Source organism: Giraffa tippelskirchi, chromosome 4, assembly GCF_054371585.1.
Source record: "Giraffa tippelskirchi isolate mGirTip1 chromosome 4, T2T-mGirTip1v1.2.pri, whole genome shotgun sequence".
Taxonomy (NCBI): Eukaryota; Metazoa; Chordata; class Mammalia; order Artiodactyla; family Giraffidae; genus Giraffa; species Giraffa tippelskirchi.
This window is the reverse complement of record NC_137278.1, coordinates 200917211-200935392: the sequence shown is the minus strand read 5'-3', so window position 1 is coordinate 200935392 and position 18182 is coordinate 200917211. Positions and strand designations below refer to the sequence as shown.

The 18182-nt window shown below is 52.7% G+C and overlaps 2 protein-coding genes across 9 annotated transcripts in view; one reads left to right on the top strand and one right to left on the bottom strand.

Annotated features, from left to right (window-relative positions):
• The window catches only part of WNT5B (Wnt family member 5B), an 81746-nt gene that overhangs the window by 39433 nt on the left and 24131 nt on the right, over window positions 1-18182 (bottom strand). The window lies entirely within an intron of this gene.
• On the top strand, window positions 407-5657 carry FBXL14 (F-box and leucine rich repeat protein 14). 7 transcript variants are annotated; one of them, XM_081588496.1, is made up of 3 exons: window positions 407-590; window positions 692-1699; window positions 3022-3225. In XM_081588496.1, exons 2-3 carry the CDS (start codon window positions 765-767, stop codon window positions 3107-3109), a joined length of 1023 nt encoding a protein of 340 aa, XP_081444622.1. In that variant the 5' UTR covers window positions 407-590; window positions 692-764; the 3' UTR covers window positions 3110-3225. The 7 variants fall into 7 exon arrangements, with proteins under 7 accessions (XP_081444622.1, XP_081444616.1, XP_081444615.1 ...); XM_081588490.1 differs by lacking the exon at window positions 3022-3225 and adding an exon at window positions 4902-5657 and having other exon boundaries at window positions 407-1652; XM_081588489.1 differs by lacking the exon at window positions 3022-3225 and adding an exon at window positions 4902-5657 and having other exon boundaries at window positions 407-1694.

The following is an 18182-nucleotide window of genomic DNA, read 5'->3' as shown; positions in this document are numbered from 1 at the left end:
GTCGGCTCCGCGCGCGCGCTCCGTGCCGGCCGGCGCTGCCCCGCGCGCGGACGCGGGGGCCGAGCGCGCGCCGGCCCGAGGTCCCCCCGCTGGGGCGGCCGAGTGCGGGCGGCCCGCTGGCAGCTTTGAAAAGCGGGCGAGGACAAAGGCGGCCGCAGCCTCCCGGCGCCCAGCCCGAGCGCGCAGCCCGGCCCGCGCGGCGCCGGAGGATGCGGCCGGGGGCGCGGCGGCGGCGGCGGGGCGGCGCGGGCCGGGCGCGGCGGGGCTGAGCCCAGCGAGGGCCGGGCCGCGGGGGCGCCCGCCCGGGATGTGAGCGCCGAGCGCGCCGGGCGGGGAGGGCGGGCAGGGCGGCAGGAAGGACGCGCGGACGGGAGGAGGAGCGGCGCCGAGCCGGAAGGCGGGAGGCGCGTCCGTTGGGCCCGCGGCGCGGCCGGCCAGCCGCCTCGTCGCTCGGGCGGGAGCGGGGCCCGCGCCTCCTCCCCGGCGCAGCGGGGAGGAAGATGGAGACGCACATCTCGTGCCTGTTCCCCGAGCTGCTAGCCATGATCTTCGGCTACCTGGACGTGCGCGACAAGGGGCGCGCGGCGCAGGTGTGCACGGCCTGGCGGGACGCCGCCTACCACAAGTCGGTGTGGCGGGGGGTGGAGGCCAAGCTGCACCTGCGCCGGGCCAACCCGTCGCTGTTCCCCAGCCTGCAGGCCCGGGGCATCCGCCGGGTGCAGATCCTGAGCTTGCGCCGCAGCCTCAGCTACGTGATCCAGGGCATGGCCAACATCGAGAGCCTCAACCTCAGCGGCTGCTACAACCTCACCGACAACGGGCTGGGCCACGCGTTCGTGCAGGAGATCGGCTCGCTGCGCGCGCTCAACCTGAGCCTCTGCAAGCAGATCACCGACAGCAGCCTGGGCCGTATCGCCCAGTACCTCAAGGGCCTGGAGGTGCTGGAGCTGGGCGGCTGCAGCAACATCACCAACACCGGCCTCCTGCTCATCGCCTGGGGCCTGCAGCGCCTCAAGAGCCTCAACCTCCGCAGCTGCCGCCACCTCTCGGACGTGGGCATCGGGCACCTGGCCGGCATGACGCGCAGCGCGGCCGAGGGCTGCCTGGGCCTGGAACAGCTCACGCTGCAGGACTGCCAGAAGCTCACGGACCTGTCCCTGAAGCACATCTCCCGGGGACTGACGGGCCTGAGGCTCCTCAACCTCAGTTTCTGCGGGGGCATCTCGGACGCCGGCCTCCTGCACCTGTCGCACATGGGCAGCCTGCGCAGCCTCAACCTGCGCTCGTGCGACAACATCAGCGACACGGGCATCATGCATCTGGCCATGGGCAGCCTGCGCCTCTCGGGGCTGGACGTGTCCTTCTGCGACAAGGTGGGGGACCAGAGCCTGGCTTACATCGCGCAGGGGCTGGACGGCCTCAAGTCCCTGTCCCTCTGCTCCTGCCACATCAGCGACGACGGCATCAACCGCATGGTGCGGCAGATGCACGGGCTGCGCACGCTCAACATCGGCCAGTGCGTGCGCATCACGGACAAGGGCCTGGAGCTGATCGCGGAGCACCTGAGCCAACTCACCGGCATCGACCTGTACGGCTGCACCCGCATCACCAAGCGCGGCCTGGAGCGCATCACGCAGCTGCCCTGCCTCAAGGTACTCAACCTGGGCCTCTGGCAGATGACGGACAGTGAGAAGGTCAGGTGAGGGCGGCAGCACCCGTCTCCCCCGCGCCCCCCACCCCCAGTCCCGCCCTGTTCTCCCCCCGGCCGCGGACGCGGGGGGACGATGACCGGAAGCCCCCAGGCTCCCCTCCCCTCTCCCCTTCTCGTGTGTCTGGGGGTGGGTCCCTCCACCGCCCCCCCCGCCCCTCTCCTGTTCCCAGAGGGTGTGGAGATGGACCCGCTGCCCATCACCCACTCCTCCCGGTGGGTGTCCGGAGGAGGGACTGAGCTACTGTGTCCGCGCTGCGCCTGGAAGTGGGGGTGGAGGTGGGAGTGAGCAATCCCTCCAGCCCTGGGGAGTTGAGGAAAATGTCTGCCTTCACTTAAGCTTTCATTTGAATACTGTGATCTGGTTTTTATTTCGAAATGTATAAAAGCAAACCCAACTACAACGGCCTTTTCACCCTTCTTCCACTTTGTAACTAATCCCAGTCTCGCCTCATCGCTCCTCTGACAGCACTCTGCTACTCACGCTCATTTCATTGGTGTTGTCTCTCTTTTTTTATTTTTTGAAGAAACTTGACATCAACTTGTCTCTTTTTTTTTCTGCTGAGTATATTCTATATATTATATATATATAAGTTATATATATATATATATATATATACACATATATATGTCTGGCTACCTCGTTTTAGTTTACTTTTTTCTCTGAAGCCCTGGAATTCTACAAGAGAGATATTTTGAGACTGAAACATTTTTGTGCCTGGACTGGAAAGATGCCCATTGGGTTTGTATGTCTTTTTTCCTTTTGGCTTCTTCCCAAGCCCCATCCATCCAGTGTTTCCCACTTCACGTTTCTGGCTCTTATTTTTCTCCTTGTCCGTAAGCATTTGAGGACCCAGCCTGTGCTCCTAAATCTTGACTTAATTTATAGCACAAATGTGTGGGAGACATGAGAGTTGGACTGTTGTTTTTTTTCGTCTGTCTGAGATGCAGATTGTGTCTTGAAAATGATGATTATATATGCAAAGTCTGCCCTGCCCTCCCTCTCTTCCACATTTCCCCAGAAAAGGTCACAGTGAGGCTTCCTGTAGGGAGCAGAGGAGCTGGAACTGGCCCTGGAGGCCCGGGCCCTGGTGTGAAGGGGAGGAGACTGAAATTCATGTCTTATCTCTATTCTGTTAATGAAACAGGTGTTGGTGGGTTTTTAAAAATTCTGTTTCTAAATGGAGGAGTAAACGCCTTTCTTTATTTTGGTGGGGGTTGGGACTTGTGGCTTTGAAAAAAAAAAAATCACTTCTGAGTAGGATGTATATTTTTCTGTTGGAGTTTTTTGTTCGTTTTGTTTATTTTTTTAGAATCCTCCACAGCAACATGCGAGACCACGGAGTTAAAGAAACCCAGAGACCTTTATCAATTAATTGTACTGTTTGTGAATTTGTATAAATAATAACAAAGATCCTCTTAAAACATTTATATTCTTACAGTAAAAGGTTAAACTGATATTTATATAATAAAAGAGGAAATATGAAGTATGTTTTTTGAAAAAAAACAACTCAAAAGCCTTGTATCTGTGAATTATTTTTAAGGCAGTGTGTGTGTTTGGGTCCAGGCCAAAGTAGGAGGTGGGTTTGCATCTCTGAAGTAAAAGTATAAGATGCAGGGTTCGGTGCAGCCTGTGTGGTGTGAGTAAGCTTGTGGTGAAAAATTTATCCTGTATAAGGTTTACTGCTGACATCTAAATGTTCTGTTGCTAGAAATGTGATCAGAATGGAGATTTATATCATTTCTGAACTGTCAACAACATGGAAATTTAAAGAAACTGAACAAAATGAAACTTTTGTAAGAGTCACAATTCCACCAGGGTGGCCAGTTTTTCTCCACAAGGACATGAGACCTAGGGGTGATGTTCGAGAAGTGGGTCATGAGATGTGGAAGTGGGAAGAAGGATGGGTTTCTTGACCCCTAGAGGGTATGGGGGAGGCTGCAAGAGGGCTGGGCGGGCACTGGGACCATTGTTGTTGGGAAAGTTAAGGGCACTCAGGCGAGTGGACTGAGCCTCAGAGGGAGACGTGGGCAGGGGAGGGGGGCACCAGTCCCTCCTTAGCATTCTCCACCAGCCCCACCGTTGGTGAGGAGGGAGGCCTGGAGTTCTTGCCTATTTGCATTTTAAGAAGGAGGCGGGCCTGGTGTTCTTGTCCATTTGCATTTTAAGAAGGCGGTCACTCCATCCACTCTGGTGGGTTCTTAGCCTGCACTGGGGCAGAATACCAACAATTCCAGCAAGGAGCTCCCTTTGGTAGACAATAACTAAATCATCTGACGCCCTGTGGTTGGGCTGTGGAAACAAGTGTATATAGTGAGGCTGTTCATATTCCTGGTTTCACATAGGTCTGTCTGGTTTTAATACTGATCTCAGAAAACACTGGTCAGAGCAGCACAGCACTTTCCTGGATCCACACCTCTTTCCAGGAAGAGAGGGAGAACCAGGTTTCTCTTGGGGAAGATTGTTTTGTAAAGTTTCCAAGCTCGCTGCTCAGGCGGATCACAGAAGCGGCATTGTTCCTTTTTGGAGAGCCTTCACAAGTGGGTCTAATGGAGCCTGACACTAGATCCATCTTCCTTTTCTTTGGGGAAGGTGTGGATCTGTCCCTTCCCTCTTAGGTTACAGTGCTTACTGCCTGGAGAAAAAAATGTGTGAACCCTGGTGAGGACGAACTCTGAATCAGGGTCAGCTTTCTGATTCAGCATTTGCCTCTACAGCTCCCACAAGCAGTTGAGTTCTCAGACTGGTTTTCTTCTCCCAAGAGACTGCAAGGCTGTGCAGATTCAGCCAGTAAAAATCTGGGCACCTCTTAAGTCTTACTCTGTGGTCACCTCTCATTTAATACGAAAAGTAATCTGCCAACTATAACCGGAAGGTTTTTCTGCTTCTCCATTTGTTTTTTACTTTCAAGGTTAAATATAAGTTTGATTCAAGGCTGGTAAGTTAATATTTGGAAGTTAAGATTGGGGGCCTAGTTCCTCATCCTGAACTAGGCATACTTCAGAATCCATCTGGAGCGTCTCTGGCAAAAAATGAACAAACCTCCTTCTTCCATCAGAGGCGACTGTCATCCCTCAATGTTTTGGGATGGAAAGAAAGGAATTGGGGTTGAGAACCTGTGCTGTGCTTTGCCAGGTGCTTGTACACATCTAGTCCTCAAAGTGGCCTGCTGAAAAGTACCCTCTTTTCCAGGTAAGAATACTGCTCACCTTAAGTCAGCCAGCCACTGAGTCCAGGCCCTTTCTGCTCCCCAAGAAGGATCAACTACTGATTGCACCTTGGTTTCATGGAAGGCGACCTCCCAGAAGCGAGTGCTGGCTGCCTGAATCCAGGATGGACAAGCTCAGGCCACAGGGCACTACGTGAAAGGGAAAAGTGGGTTTGGCTTCACCGTACCTACAGGAATAGAAGGGGACGCTTTTAAAGAAGAGCAGCACTTAGAACTCGAGTGGATACGTCATTTGTGGGTGGTACACACATTAAGAGGCACTGCAGGGCGATTTTTAGAAGAACAGAAAAAAACCTGGCTCGGATGTTTGCTGGAACTTCAGAACTGACAAACCAAAATAGGAACTCAGTGTCAACCTTATCGTCTAGAAGCAACAAACCTCAGTAGGAACTGTCTGGGTAGCAGTCAGGAAAGGGTTCCCCGTCCTTATCCACAACTCATGGGGCAAGAGCGCTGAAATGTCTGCTTAAAAGATGACCTAAGCGAGGGCGGGGCTCAGGCAGCACCTGCAGCCCCTCCAGGACCATGACAGGCCTCTAGCTAAGAGTGCTGGGTGTCCCGGATAACTCCCCTCCTCGGACTCCTTCCTGCTGAATTCCTCCATCCTAAGGTGCAGGGGTGAGGGTTGGGGGGGCCCACTTGATTCATTCCGAGTTTGGCAGCAATGACAAGGATGCTTGCTCAACTTATGGTACAACCTTAAATAGTTCAGAAAATTCAAACTGATCATATGCTTTCATGATTCAAATCAGCCAACAGAGATCTGAAAAAGCAAAGGTTCCTTTTATGGAAGGTTTTTTTTTTCTTTTTTAATATTTATTAGGCTACGTTGGGTCTTACTTGCACCATACATGCTCTTCGTTGCTCCAAAGCATGTGGGATCTTAGTTCCCTGACCAGGGGGGCCAGGGATTGAACCCACATCCCATGCATTAGCAAGGCAGATTCTTAACCACTGGACCAGCAGGGAGGTCCCAACAGTTTCTTTTTAAAGCTAAGAGCCTTCTCTTAAACGGAGACATATATGCAAACTAAAGCACGGCTTTCCCCCCTCCCCCCCACCACTTTCCCACAGTGGCTACTAGACAGGTGCCGATCTCCAAATATTAGTAAAATCTTTTTCTTCTGACTTAGAGAACTTGAACTCGGGTTTTCAAAGCCAGAGAAGAGGGTCAAGGACCCCAGGGAACACTGTGTTCACAAAAAATTTGTGCTGAGTCATGTCCAACTCTTTGCAACCCCATGGACTCTAGCCCACCAGGCTCCTCTGTCCATGGGATTTCCCAGGCAAGAATACTGGAGTGGTTGCCATTTCCTCCTCCAGGGGATCTTCCCAACCCAGAGATCGAACCCCCATCTCCTGCAATGGCAGGCAGATTCTTTACCACTGTCCCCCGGGAAGCCCAAAGAATTTTGTTGTTGTTCAATCACTAAGTCATGTCTGACTCTTGGTGACTCCATGGACTGCAGCATGCCAGGCTTCCCTGTCCTTCACCATCTCTTGGAGTTTGCGAAAATTCATGTCCATTGAGTCTGTGATGCTAGCTAACCATCTCCTCCTCTACTGCTCTCTCCTCCATTTGCCTTCAATCTTTCCCAGCATCAGGGTCTTTTCCAATAAGTTGGCTCTTCACATCAGGTAGCCAAAGTATTGGCACTTAAGCATCAGTCCTTCCAATGAATATTCAGGGTTGATTTCCTTTAGGATTGAGGAGTTTGATCTCCTTGCAGTCCATGGGACTCTCAAGAATCTTCTTCAGCATCACAATTCAAAAGCATCAATTCTTCGGTGCCCAGCCTTCTTTATGGTCTCACATCCATACATGATTACTGGAAAAACCATAGCTTTAACTGTAAGGACCTTTGTTGGCCAAGTGATGTGTCTGATTTTTAATATGCTGTCTAGGTTTGTCATAGCTTTCCTTCCAAGGAGCAAGCGTCTTTTAATTTCATGGCTGCCGTCACCGTCCGCGGTGGAGCCCATGAAAATGAAACCTGTCACTGTTTCCACTTTTTCCCTTTCTATTTGCCATGAAGTGATGGGACTGGATGCCATGAATAACACCCTCTTATTAAGAGATCAGATTTGTAACCAAAACCCAGACCTCATGCAGCTTTTGACAGCAGCCCCTCTGCTCCCAGGGCCCTGCTGTGGCCACGGGACCAGTGGTCACCCCTCTGCTGCCCTTCTCCCCCTGAATCAGTCATCACCCCCTTTAAAAAGCTAATTCTTTGCCTTTACTAGAGGGCAAGACCTAAACTGTGCCACCGTGACCCATGAGGAGTCAGGGGTGGGGCTTTGTGGATCCTGGGAAGCACAGGATTAGAAATCAGAAGCCAGTGCCTGGGCCACACCTCTGTCTCATCTTGTCAAGGTCCATGTTCAGACAGTGGGGAGCAAGTGACAGTTTTTGAAAAGTGAATGTTGTCACAGAGGAGACCTCATATTTGGATCTGTGCCAACTATTAACAATTTGGAATGTCTCCAGGATGAGTGCACAGCTGGGAGAAGAGCGGACACTTAGGTCTTGGATAGAAGACGGGTATTTCCAGACATCGCACCTTTAAATGTCCACACCTGGTCAGTGTCAGCCCTTTCCTCTTTTCCAGGAGTGCCTCTGACATTGCCTGCTGGAGCTGCCTGTACCGAGTGCTGGGTACCACACTCAGCCACTCCTCCAGTCTAGGGGCAAGAGGTAGACGGCCAAGAGCAGGACACACAGCCCCAGATGGGGTATGTTAACACCACCCCCTGCAAGTAAAACAGAATCCACATGGAATTCCTCTACTCCTGTACGTTAACACAGAAACATAAGACTTAAAAGCGTTTTATGAGCTCATCACCCTTCCACTCTGGGTAAAGGACAAATGCCCCATGTCCTTGTGGGTTCACTTTCATCTGTGAGTGTGAACAGCCTCCCGGTCACACATGCTGGGCAGAGTCAGGTGGGATGTGGACGCCGCCCCCGGATGCATGGAGTCCGGACCGTGTGCGGCTTCCCGGTCTCACAATTCCTGTTTTCCCAAATCTGGTAGATACTGGACATTTCATTTTAGAAATGGGGAAGAAGGCTTGATGAGGGTGGAAAGACCGTGCCCAGGTGACCACCCCAGGCGTTCCCCATCAGCGAGGAGGCCTGTCCCTCACCAGCGAGAGCCAGATCCTGGTTGTTGAGCTGTTGTTAAGCAACACCGGACACCCCTGTCCCACTTCTGAAGGAGCTGAGCTAGGGAACGTTATTTTCACCTGGAGGAAGCACTCTGAATGCTGGAAGTTTTGTGTTTTGGTTTTTGGGCCTCTCCACGTGGCATGTAGGAACTAAATTTTCTCCAGCAGGGATCGAACCCATGCCTCCTGCAAGGGAAGCATGGAGTCCTAACCATGGGGCCACCAGGAAAGTCCCCTGAAAGTTACTGTTACTAGCTAATAAGTATTACACTATGCAGACTCAAACGCTGTGTCCAGCCTTTTGCAAGGAGCTGGAAAGCTCGTTTAAGGAGTTGGTCAACGGGCTTAGGGTACCCGGTCCCCCAGTTGGTCCCCCGCTGTCTTTCAGCACATGAGCCAACCCTCCAGCACTGCTGCGTCACAGACACTGCAAACACCGCCACGCTGAGAAGTCACAGCCCAACATACCACACACTCCCAGGCCTCCAGACTCACAAAGGAGAACTGAGTTGTGAGAACATGGGCTGTGTTCTCACCACTCAAGGATCAAGTGTCTTGACTTTCCAGGTGCTTTACCTACAGATCCCTCTTGTCCTGAAAGAGTAAAAGGGTCTAGTATGCGCCCATTGACAACCAGTTCTGTTTCCCACTCCTTGGTGAACGTAACCAGGCTCACAGTGCTGGTGGAGACTGTCCCCATATCAGGGTCGGAGCAATGGGAATGGCACCTCAGGGAAAGAGTTGAGTCCAGATTTATTTTTTATAACTAGTGTGAAATTATTCCACATGGCTTGGGAAGCATTGTTTTCCTGGTCTAAAAAGATCAGGAAAACATCTACTACAAACTTCCATAATGTTTCTCCTTAGGAAATCTTTACCCCAAACTGGCAGTTTTACATGAACACTAGTGCACATTTGTGTTGGAATAGCTACTGACTTCCATTTTGCTTTTTGAGAAGCAGTCTCTAAATAGAGAGGAACCCCCAAACTAGTACTGATACTCCTCAGAATCTTTAGTAAAATCACTGAGGCAAAAATTGGACAGATGGGTAAAATAGGGGAATTGTAACAGCTAAACACCTCAAATTCTTAGCCTTCTCAGATGGAAGACAAGCTAACTATGGCTTTCAGGAAACATAAGAGGCTAGGGTTCGATCTCTGGGTCAGGAAAATCTCCTGGAGTAGGAAATGGCAATCCACTCCAGTATTTTTGCCTGGAGTATCCCCATGGATAGAGGAGCCTGGTGGGCTACAGTCCATGGGGTCGTAAAGAGTTGGACACGACTGAAGCAACTTACCATAGCACATTTTAAACTTTAACTTCATGGCTCAAACCCCACTGCTATGAACTACCAAAAAGAAAAGAAAATAAAAAAGGGCCAGCAAGTGTGCCTTGAGCAAACTATATGAAAATACCTAATTAAAGTGACGACTTCTAGCTCTTCTAATTAGTTTCAAATGGACAATCTTTAGAATCTTTAAGAGATCTGTGAAAGTAAGGCTGAGTTCTGTGGTCTGAACTTTGTCAAGCTCCGTTTGCTGCCGTCGGAAGCGGAGAAAGGCCTTGGGGAGTTTTGAGCCCAGACAGGATGGACAACTGGGCTTTCCAGCTCCCTGAAGTCCAGACGCCTGGTGTCAAGGGGCGACAGAGCAGCGTGACCCACAGGAGAGGCAGCTGGCCTATCTTTCCCCCACACAGGAGGGTCTAATTCTCCACAGGATCACACGAGGAGCACTGGAAATGCACTCCAGTAAGCAGGGCACAGGGTTGAGCAGCAACAGCCTCACCCCTTCTTGCTTCAAAATCGAAACTGTGTCCACACAGGTTAGGAGACAGGTCAAGGGTGGCCCCTTGTGAAACGCAGGGGTGGAAAGTTATTCTATCCCCCTGGGTTGCTCCTGGACCTCCACCCCCCTCCCCCAAACTCTCCCACCGGTTCACCCTCCCCACTGGGGTGCGGCCCTGGGCCGTGTCCACACCAGTGTCAGAGCCGGGGGTCTGACCTCATGCTTTCCTTTACCCCAAGTTCACTAGGATTCACTGTAGGGCAGAAAAGTAAAGTACCATTCATACAAAATTCTATGTATTTGTTTTCCACGTGGAGACTCGGATCCTCTTTATCCACGGCGCCTGTGAGCTTTGCATCCCGCCAGCAGGTGGCAGCGTTGTCTGTGAACTGCAGCCAGTGCCCAGTTCCGAGCACCCCACAGAGAACTTCTGAGTGGGAGAACCTCACGCCTCCAGAAGGATGAAAAGGAATTTTCTAGTTCCAGCGGGGTCAGGGATCCTCGTCCTGGGCACGTTGTTTGGGACTAGGTATCAGGACGGTTCCCTGATGTTGCTGGCAGGACCAAATGTCACTGTCTAACTTCAGTTTAAGACCATCACATGCAAATCCTGTTAGATTGGCATATTTGGGGGGTTGGGGAGAACAACTTGGGAAAACGTTTACCCTCATATATGGAAATATCCATTTTAACAGGAGGAGCAAAGGTGCTGGCTTTTTTCAACTACAAAAAAATAAAAAAATAGAAGTATATTGTTTGTGATGAAAAATTCTAGAGCTCCTTGGAAAACAACTGTTTTAAAATTTGGGGAGTATAAATTCTTAGTTGTTTCTTTTTTAATCAAAACGAGTATCTTCTAAAGGAACCCATGAACATGAGAACGATTAAAGGCCCCGATAAAGCAGTGAGGGTCTCACATTCCTAGATTCCTCCTGGGGGAAAACAGACATTAGGAAAAGGCAGCAGAAATTAAGACAAGGAGAAAGAACTTCTGAGCCAGTCTGGCCAGATTCCATAAAATGCCACAAGAGGGACAGGCTGGGGGCTCCTGCCATCTTGGTCTTGATTGTCTGGCCACAGGAATGGAAACAAGGCTCCAAAGGGCAACTGGTGCAGATGTGGAATAAAAGCCTGGAAGGCAGGAGGTGGCCGTGCCTCACCAGGCCAGCCCGATGAGGCTCGGCCCCCAGCACGGTGACACCAAGGCGGTTTTTGGTTAGGAAATGGGAGAAGAGAAAGGAGAAATTTCTGGAGCTCAGGGCCCAGGCCTGCAGCTGATCACCACTCCTGCCAGCGAGAAGGCTGGACGAAAGCAGAAGCCCTCTGGGCAGCTCCGTGGACTCTCAGGCTGAAATACATCACTGTCAGCGACCCGCAGAACATATAGATTCAGGGAAAGAACCCAGATAGAGAAAAGAGGACACAGATCACTCACATCAAGCAGAGGGGACCAGGTGAGGTAAGGGCGGAGGGACTGCCAGCCAGGTCCCCAAGAGGGGCTGGGGGTGCTCAGGGTCGCCGTCTCCCCAGAAGGGGCTGGGAGCTCGAGTTTTCAAGAAGAGAGGCCTTCTTCTCTGGTTGTGTCAAATCAGACACTAGACAAAAATTCCAGCTACCAGTTCCCAGGCTGGGAGTAAAGTGATAGGTCCCCCTGTGAGGTCGTGGGTCTCCTTGTAAGGTGGGGGGCCCCTGCTGTGAGGTGAGGGGTCCCCCTGTAAGGTGTTGGGTCTCCTTATAAGCTGGGGGTACCCCTGTGGGGTGAGGGGTCCCCCTGAGAGGTGTCTGGTCCCCCTGTGAGGTGAGGGGTCCTCCTGTGAAGTGTCGGGTCCCCCTGTGAGGTGAGGGGTCCCCCTGAGAGGTGTCGGGTCCCCCTGTGAGGTGAGAGGTCCTCCTTGTAAGGTGTCGGGTCCCCCTGTGAGGTGTCGGGTCCCTCTGTGAGGTGAGGGGTCCTCCTGTGAGGTGTTGGGACCCCTGTGAGGTGTTGGGTCCCCTGTGAGGTGAGGGGTCCCTCCGTGAGGTAAGGGGTCCCCCTGAGAGGTGTTGGGTCCCCCTGTGAGGTGAGGGGTTCCCCTGTGAGGTGTCAGGTCCCCCTGAGAGGTGTCGGGTCCCCCTGAGAGGTGTCGTGTCCCCCTGTGAGGTGAGGGGTTCCCCTGTGAGGTGTTGGGTCCCCCTGTGAGATGAGGGGTCCCCCGTGAGGTGAGGGGTCCCCCTGAGAGGTGTTAGGTCCCCTGTGAGGTGAGGGGTTCCCCTGTGAGGTGTTGTGTCCCCCTGTGAGGTGAGGGGTCCCCCCGTGAGGTGAGGGGTCCCCCTGAGAGGTGTCGGGTCCCCCTGTGAGGTGAGGGGTCCTCCTGAGAGGTGTTAGGTCCCCCTGTGAGGTGAGGGGTTCCCCTGTGAGGTGTCGTGTCCCGCTGTGAGGTGAGGGGTTCCCCTGTGAGGTGTCAGGTCCCCCTGTGAGGTGAGGGGTCCCCCTGAGAGGTGTCGGGTCCCCCTGTGAGGTGAGGGGTCCTCTTTATAAGGTGTCAGGTCCCCCTGTGAGGTGAGGGGTCCTCTTGTGAGGTGTCGGGTCCCCCTGTGAGGTGAGGGGTTCCCCTGTGAGGTGCTGGGTCTCCTTGTAAGGTGGGGGGTCCCCCTGTGAGGTGATGGGTCTCCTTATAAGCTGGGGGTCCTCCCTGTGAGGTGTCTGGACCCTTGTGAGGTGTTTGGTCCCCATGTGAGGTGAGGGGTCCCCCTGTGAGGTGGGTCCCCCTCCAAGACCTCAGCCATTGCTATCCCCCCTCCAGGCCATCACTGTCGTCAGGACGAAGGTCTCCCCGTCCTACAGGGAAAACCAGCCGGCCCGACAGCATCCTAGGGATGTTGTGACGGCCCCTGTGTCCTGAGGCTCTGCTGGCCTGGACTCTGACCCTCAACCCCCAGGAGTGGGGCCTCAGTGCTCTGTCCTGGCTGCAAAGGTCTGCCCGGCATGCGAGTCATCCTTCCATCCCTGGGCCGGAGACCCGGGAACGGTGAGCAAAGCCAGGCAGACGCACCCATCGTGCACACACCCCTCCGCTCCCTCTAGCCACTTCCTCCTCCCCACAAAACCCAGGGGCCACACGGCCAGCACTGGCCCTTTGAAGTGGTTTGGCCGGGCCACCTGCTCCCTGACTGTGGAGACGGTGATGGGGGTGTGGGGCACACAGTGGGCACGACCTGGAGCAGGCAGGCCCCTCCGTGCAAGCGCCACAGCCTCTTGCCACCTCCTGACAATGACGCCTGGAGGGAGAGCCCTACGAGGACCCCCCACGCCTGGGACTCGGTCCCCTCTCCCCCATCTGCTCCTCCCCCTGTACCTGCTGGGGACCTCATGAGGCTGCTGAGGAGGCCCTGTGGATAAGTGGCCGCCAACACCTTCCCGCCCTCCCAGAGCCCAGCCCGGCCCGCTGGTGCTAATCCACGCGTAGCGCGGCTCAGCGGCTCCGCTCCCCTAAGCCCCTGATAACGGTTTTACTAAAATCCTCTTTTGATGGAAAAAAACCCCAGCTGGACATTTCAGGCCTTGCACAATGTCCAGGCCTGCGGGTCCCCTTCCCACTTCACAAAGGCCTCTAATCAAGTGGAAAATGTGCTGGAGGCCAGAGGTTGGCTCTGCAATTATTTTTGAAGGGATTACGGAGAAGAATAGGGGCAGCGAGGCCCTCCCCCACTTTGTTTTCCGCTGGGTCCCCGCTGGAGACCCAGGGGGCCGGTGGCAGCCGCCCAGGGTCTCACCTCTCCTTCCCCAGAGGAAGGAGGGCAGCTTTGAACACCGTGACTTCAGGGAGATGGGGAGAGGCTGGAAGCAACATGCAGGCCCTATTCTGACCCCCGTTTAAGCCCCTATTTATAAAGCCACGGTGGGGTGGGCTCCCGTGTGCGGGGAGAGCCCTCATTCATTAACCTCTAACCCCGCTCTGTGTGCAGAGGGGAGGGTCCATACGCCGCGGGAATTGCGAGCATTCAGGGGGCTTCCCAGGCTTTGAAGGGCAGAGGTCGTGTTCCCAGTCTTGCCAGGTCTCCTCCCCCTTATTTATATACATCGACCCTTCCCCTCACTCTGAGCAAATATCCAAGAAACTCCTAATGCAAAACAAGGATAAGAATGCAAGATGCCGACCATTCTTATCAGCCTACTTGGGATCTTTGTTGAGAAATACACTCTACGGAAGGGGATATGCCCTCCCTGTGCACCGGGAAGGACCTTTTCTGACGTCATTCGTACAGGAATATTCCTTACGGATTAACTGCTGAAGATGAGCATCTCCGGTTGGCCCTCTGTTTTCATCCTTCTATTTCAGCCTAGAGAAACCTCATCCCTCCAGACCAGCTAGTTAGTGATGTATGCAGATCCCCAGTCAAAAGGACACGATCACAAATTCCTAAACTCACCCTGGGATGGTCAAGGATTAGGCTGTTTGGCTCTGAGAGGTAGAGGTCAGCATATATTCCAAAATAAATACCAGGCTGAGTGATCATTTTCAGATCCTTTCTTCAAAGTCGCTGCAATGACTTTGGTCAAAAAAAACACAACTACTAACAGCAAGACAACAACCCTGGCCTGTTTTCATCAGTATAAACGACTTGTCGACATATTCTGCCTCATTGATTTTCCAATGCTCCTGCAGAAAGAACTTAAACCATCAAAAAGTAGATGTGGAGAAATATGACAATTACATTTAGGATATTACATCTAACACGGCGCAGATTCGACCCCAGTATTTGATGCTGGCCCTCCTCGTGCCTTTGGTGGGTATGACAGGAAGAGGGGACCACAGTCAGTCTGGACCCGCTGGGGTCCTTGACCCAGATCATGACAAATAGGCTTGCAGAATCACTGCTGCTTGTTATCAAAACTCAACAGCCTTCTCCAGGAATGAATGAGTAATCTTCACCCTGCTGGAGAAGAAGATGAATTTTGAAAAAGTGCATGTCAGGAGACAGTGGACCACCTCTGAAGCAGAGTTTGAGGGGGCCCGACTCCCGAAATAAGAGCAAATCACAAGAGAAGCCTGCCTTTCAGGGGAGGGCTCCCAAAGCCTCCTCCCCTGATACACTTCCTGAGTCACTGCCCAGAATGCCCGTTTACTGCAGTCCTGGGCTTATCACCCTCATTTTCAGATTCATCGTTATCCTTACACTTCTCCATCCCTTTAACAAATTCTGTGGAACAAAAGATCAGTTGTTCTCAAAGTCGCGCTTTCAAGACTTCCCTGGCAGTCCAGTGGCTAAGACTGCGCACTCCTAGTGCAGGGGGCCTGAGTTCCATCCCTGATCAGGGAACTAGATCCCACATGCCACAACTAAGAGTTCGCATGCCTCAACTAAAGATTCTGGGCGCTGAAACTAAGACTCGGCACAGCCCCCCAAAAAAATATGTGTTAAAAAAAATCACCCATGAGACTTTCCTGGTGGTCCAGTGGATAAGAATCCGCCTTGCAACGCAGGGGACACAGTTCGATCCCTGGTCCAGCAACTAAGATCCCGCAGAAGCCTGCATGCCACAACTAAGACCTGACAGCAACCGAATATAATGAATATTTAAAAGAAAATCATCCAGAATAGAAAACTTTGGATGACAAAGCTGCCCTTTGACCTCCATCTGAAGCCTTGTCTCTCCCCTCAGAGGCTCTGGTGACAGTGGCCATGTCCTTTTGGACCCAACTGCAGCTTTCAGAGTTGCCAACAGCAGTGAGGTGATAAATACCCCCAGTTTGGGGCTGATAATATCATCCTTGGGGCTTCCCCAGTGACTCAGGGGTAAAGAATCTGCCTGCAATGCAGGAGACACAGGAGATCTGGGTTCAATCCCTGGGCTGGGAAGATCCCCCAGAGGAGGAAATAGCAACCCACTTTAGTATTCTTGTCTGAAGAATCCCATGGATGGAGGAGCCTGGCAGGCTACAGTCCATGAGGTCACAAAGAGATGGACAGAACTGAGCAACTGAGCACTCAGTCTTATTCTTGGTCTGTATAAGATCTTGAAATTAAGCACTCACCAGCCTGGGTGAGACCCTCAGAGGGTCCAGAGTAGTTGGGCCACTGAGGCCCTTTCCCCCGGGCTCCTGCTCCAGAACCTCTCCCAGGTCCTCCCTGGAAGGACTATGAGTCTATCCATGTGGAAGTGACAGTCGCTCGCAGGGCCCATAACGCCTGAACCCGGCTTTATCACTTATGGAGCTAAACTCGCTTAAAGAGTCTATAAAACACTGACAAGTATCCCTTCTGACCAACCCGTACACCATAGGTACACATCACAGGAGCCTGCTGGTTTATTGGGATTAATTGCTAACTAATAGTTAAAATGCTAGAGTTTATGAATGATTTGTTAAAAATACAAATTAGTGTGGGCTCAAGGCTATCCTTTGCTTGGTAAATATTTATTTGGCAGCGATGGTGGCGGAGGCCCCAGGCTAGGCAGGGGACAGAGGCTCCTTCTCAGTGGGGGAGAAGGAAGAGGCCAAACTGGGAGCCACCCCCAACCCGCACCTGACTGCTCTGCGCTGCAGCCGGGACCTGGGGGTCCATGGGGGAGTGTCTCCTGTGTTTTCAGGGAAACAAAGTTGGGGGGTGGTCCCTACTACCAGGAGGGCTCGGTGCAGGAGGCCGGGCTGCAGCCCAGGAAGGGAGCCGAGGTTCACACAGTCTACCGCCAAGTTGCCTCCAGCCCCAGCTGCTCCCTCAGGTCAGCCAGGCCAGGCTGGACTTTGTCAGCAATGCACAAGCTAAAAGCTTCAAGGGAGGCCAGGCTGGCCTAGGTCCCTGACGTCCAAGATGGTTTGCGTTGTCCCTGCTCCCCTCTGGTCATTCTGTTTTATTAGAGAAAGCATTTGTGAGATGGAAAGGAACAATGTAAGGGTTCCTCCTGCCGTTGGAAGCCAGTGAAATGTAGACAGAATCTTGCTGGCTGTGCAGGGGGCACCATCTCCACAGGCATCTCTGAATGGATAGAAGCCCGGGGCACAGGCTCCCTGCGGCCAAGATCCTGGAGAGGAAGAAGGTTCAGGGCTTGAGCCCAGCCTGCACCCCGGGCTCAGTGAGTCCCAGGATCCGAGATGCTGCCCCAAGGACCGCAACCCTGCCCTCACTCTCGCTCCACACACAGGAAACCCCAGCCCAGCTCACTCACTGCTGCTCCCGGGGGGCCGCCAGGTGCCTTCGTAGGCTCCCAGGACCGCCTGCTCCGACGCAGACATGGCTGGACAGAAGCCAACAGCAGCTCCGGGGGGGCAAGGACCCCAGTGCTGGGGGTGGAGAGGGCCCACCAGATCCCAGAGCATCGGGGAGCCACGAGGGCAACGAGGAGGAGGACATGGTCCCAGTGCCCCTGTGAGTGTTTATTCAAGGTGCCTTTAGGGACTACCCTGGCGGTCCACTGGCTAAGACTCTGCACTCCCAAGGCAGGGGTCCTGGGTTCAATCCCTGGTCAGGGAACTAGATCCCACGTGCTACAACTAAAGATCCTGCATGCCACAACTAGGAATCTTGTGCGGCCAAATAAATAAACAAATAAAATTTTTAAAAAAGCAAAGTGCCCCAGTCCTGAACAAAGACCTGTGCTTGTATCTGTGCTTGTATCAGGGCCAGGCAGGGAGGCAGGTAGGTAGATAAATAAGTCTGTCTAGACTGACTTTCTTTTTGTTCAACTTTTAATCAGCATCTCCTGAGAAACTGAACCACTTTCATCTCAAAGTGGAATAAAGGAACCCCAGGGAGCAAAGGAGGTCAAAGCTGTGGGGGGTCTTTATTTTTACTTTAATAGAAGTTTTTTTTCTCCCTCAGGGTTTTGCTTATCTGTCCATATATGTGCATAGAAAATATTATTCTTAGAGTCCAGAGTCTGTTCACATTTGTTTGTACAGATTCCTAAGGGCAGATAAAAGACAAACAGAGATATATACTTTGATACTGTTGTACTTAGATGGTGTGTTTAGATCTTTCCCATCTAGTTCAGAAGTAATTTATTTACCACAATGGACCTAAAAATACTTTCAAATACACTACTGAGTTCATCAAAGACGACTTGTAAAAGAGCCCCTAACTTCTCCAGCGAACTCCTAGCAAACCTCTTGATGGCCTTGACTATGCTGGAATTCGACTGAAGTGCTCAGGGGAACCCCCGGGGCTGTGGCCAGTCAGGACCAAGGGGAATTGCTGGGGACCAAAGACATCAACAGGAGGTCGGACTGGTCACGAGCAAACCCTGTCCCACCATTGCCGTTCTCGCTGCCTCTCTTCAAGTTACCTGGTCAGTTTGATCTGTCAACCTCTCT

What these genes read in the sequence shown, in the direction of transcription:
- FBXL14 (XM_081588489.1), top strand. Translation starts at nt 501, where the DNA reads ATGGAGACGCACATCTCGTGCCTGTTCCCCGAGCTGCTAGCCATGATC. An exon ending in AGATGACGGACAGTGAGAAG is followed by an intron (nt 1,695 to 4,901) that starts GTCAGGTGAGGG and finishes CCTCTTTTCCAG; the next exon opens with GTAAGAATACTGCTCACCTT.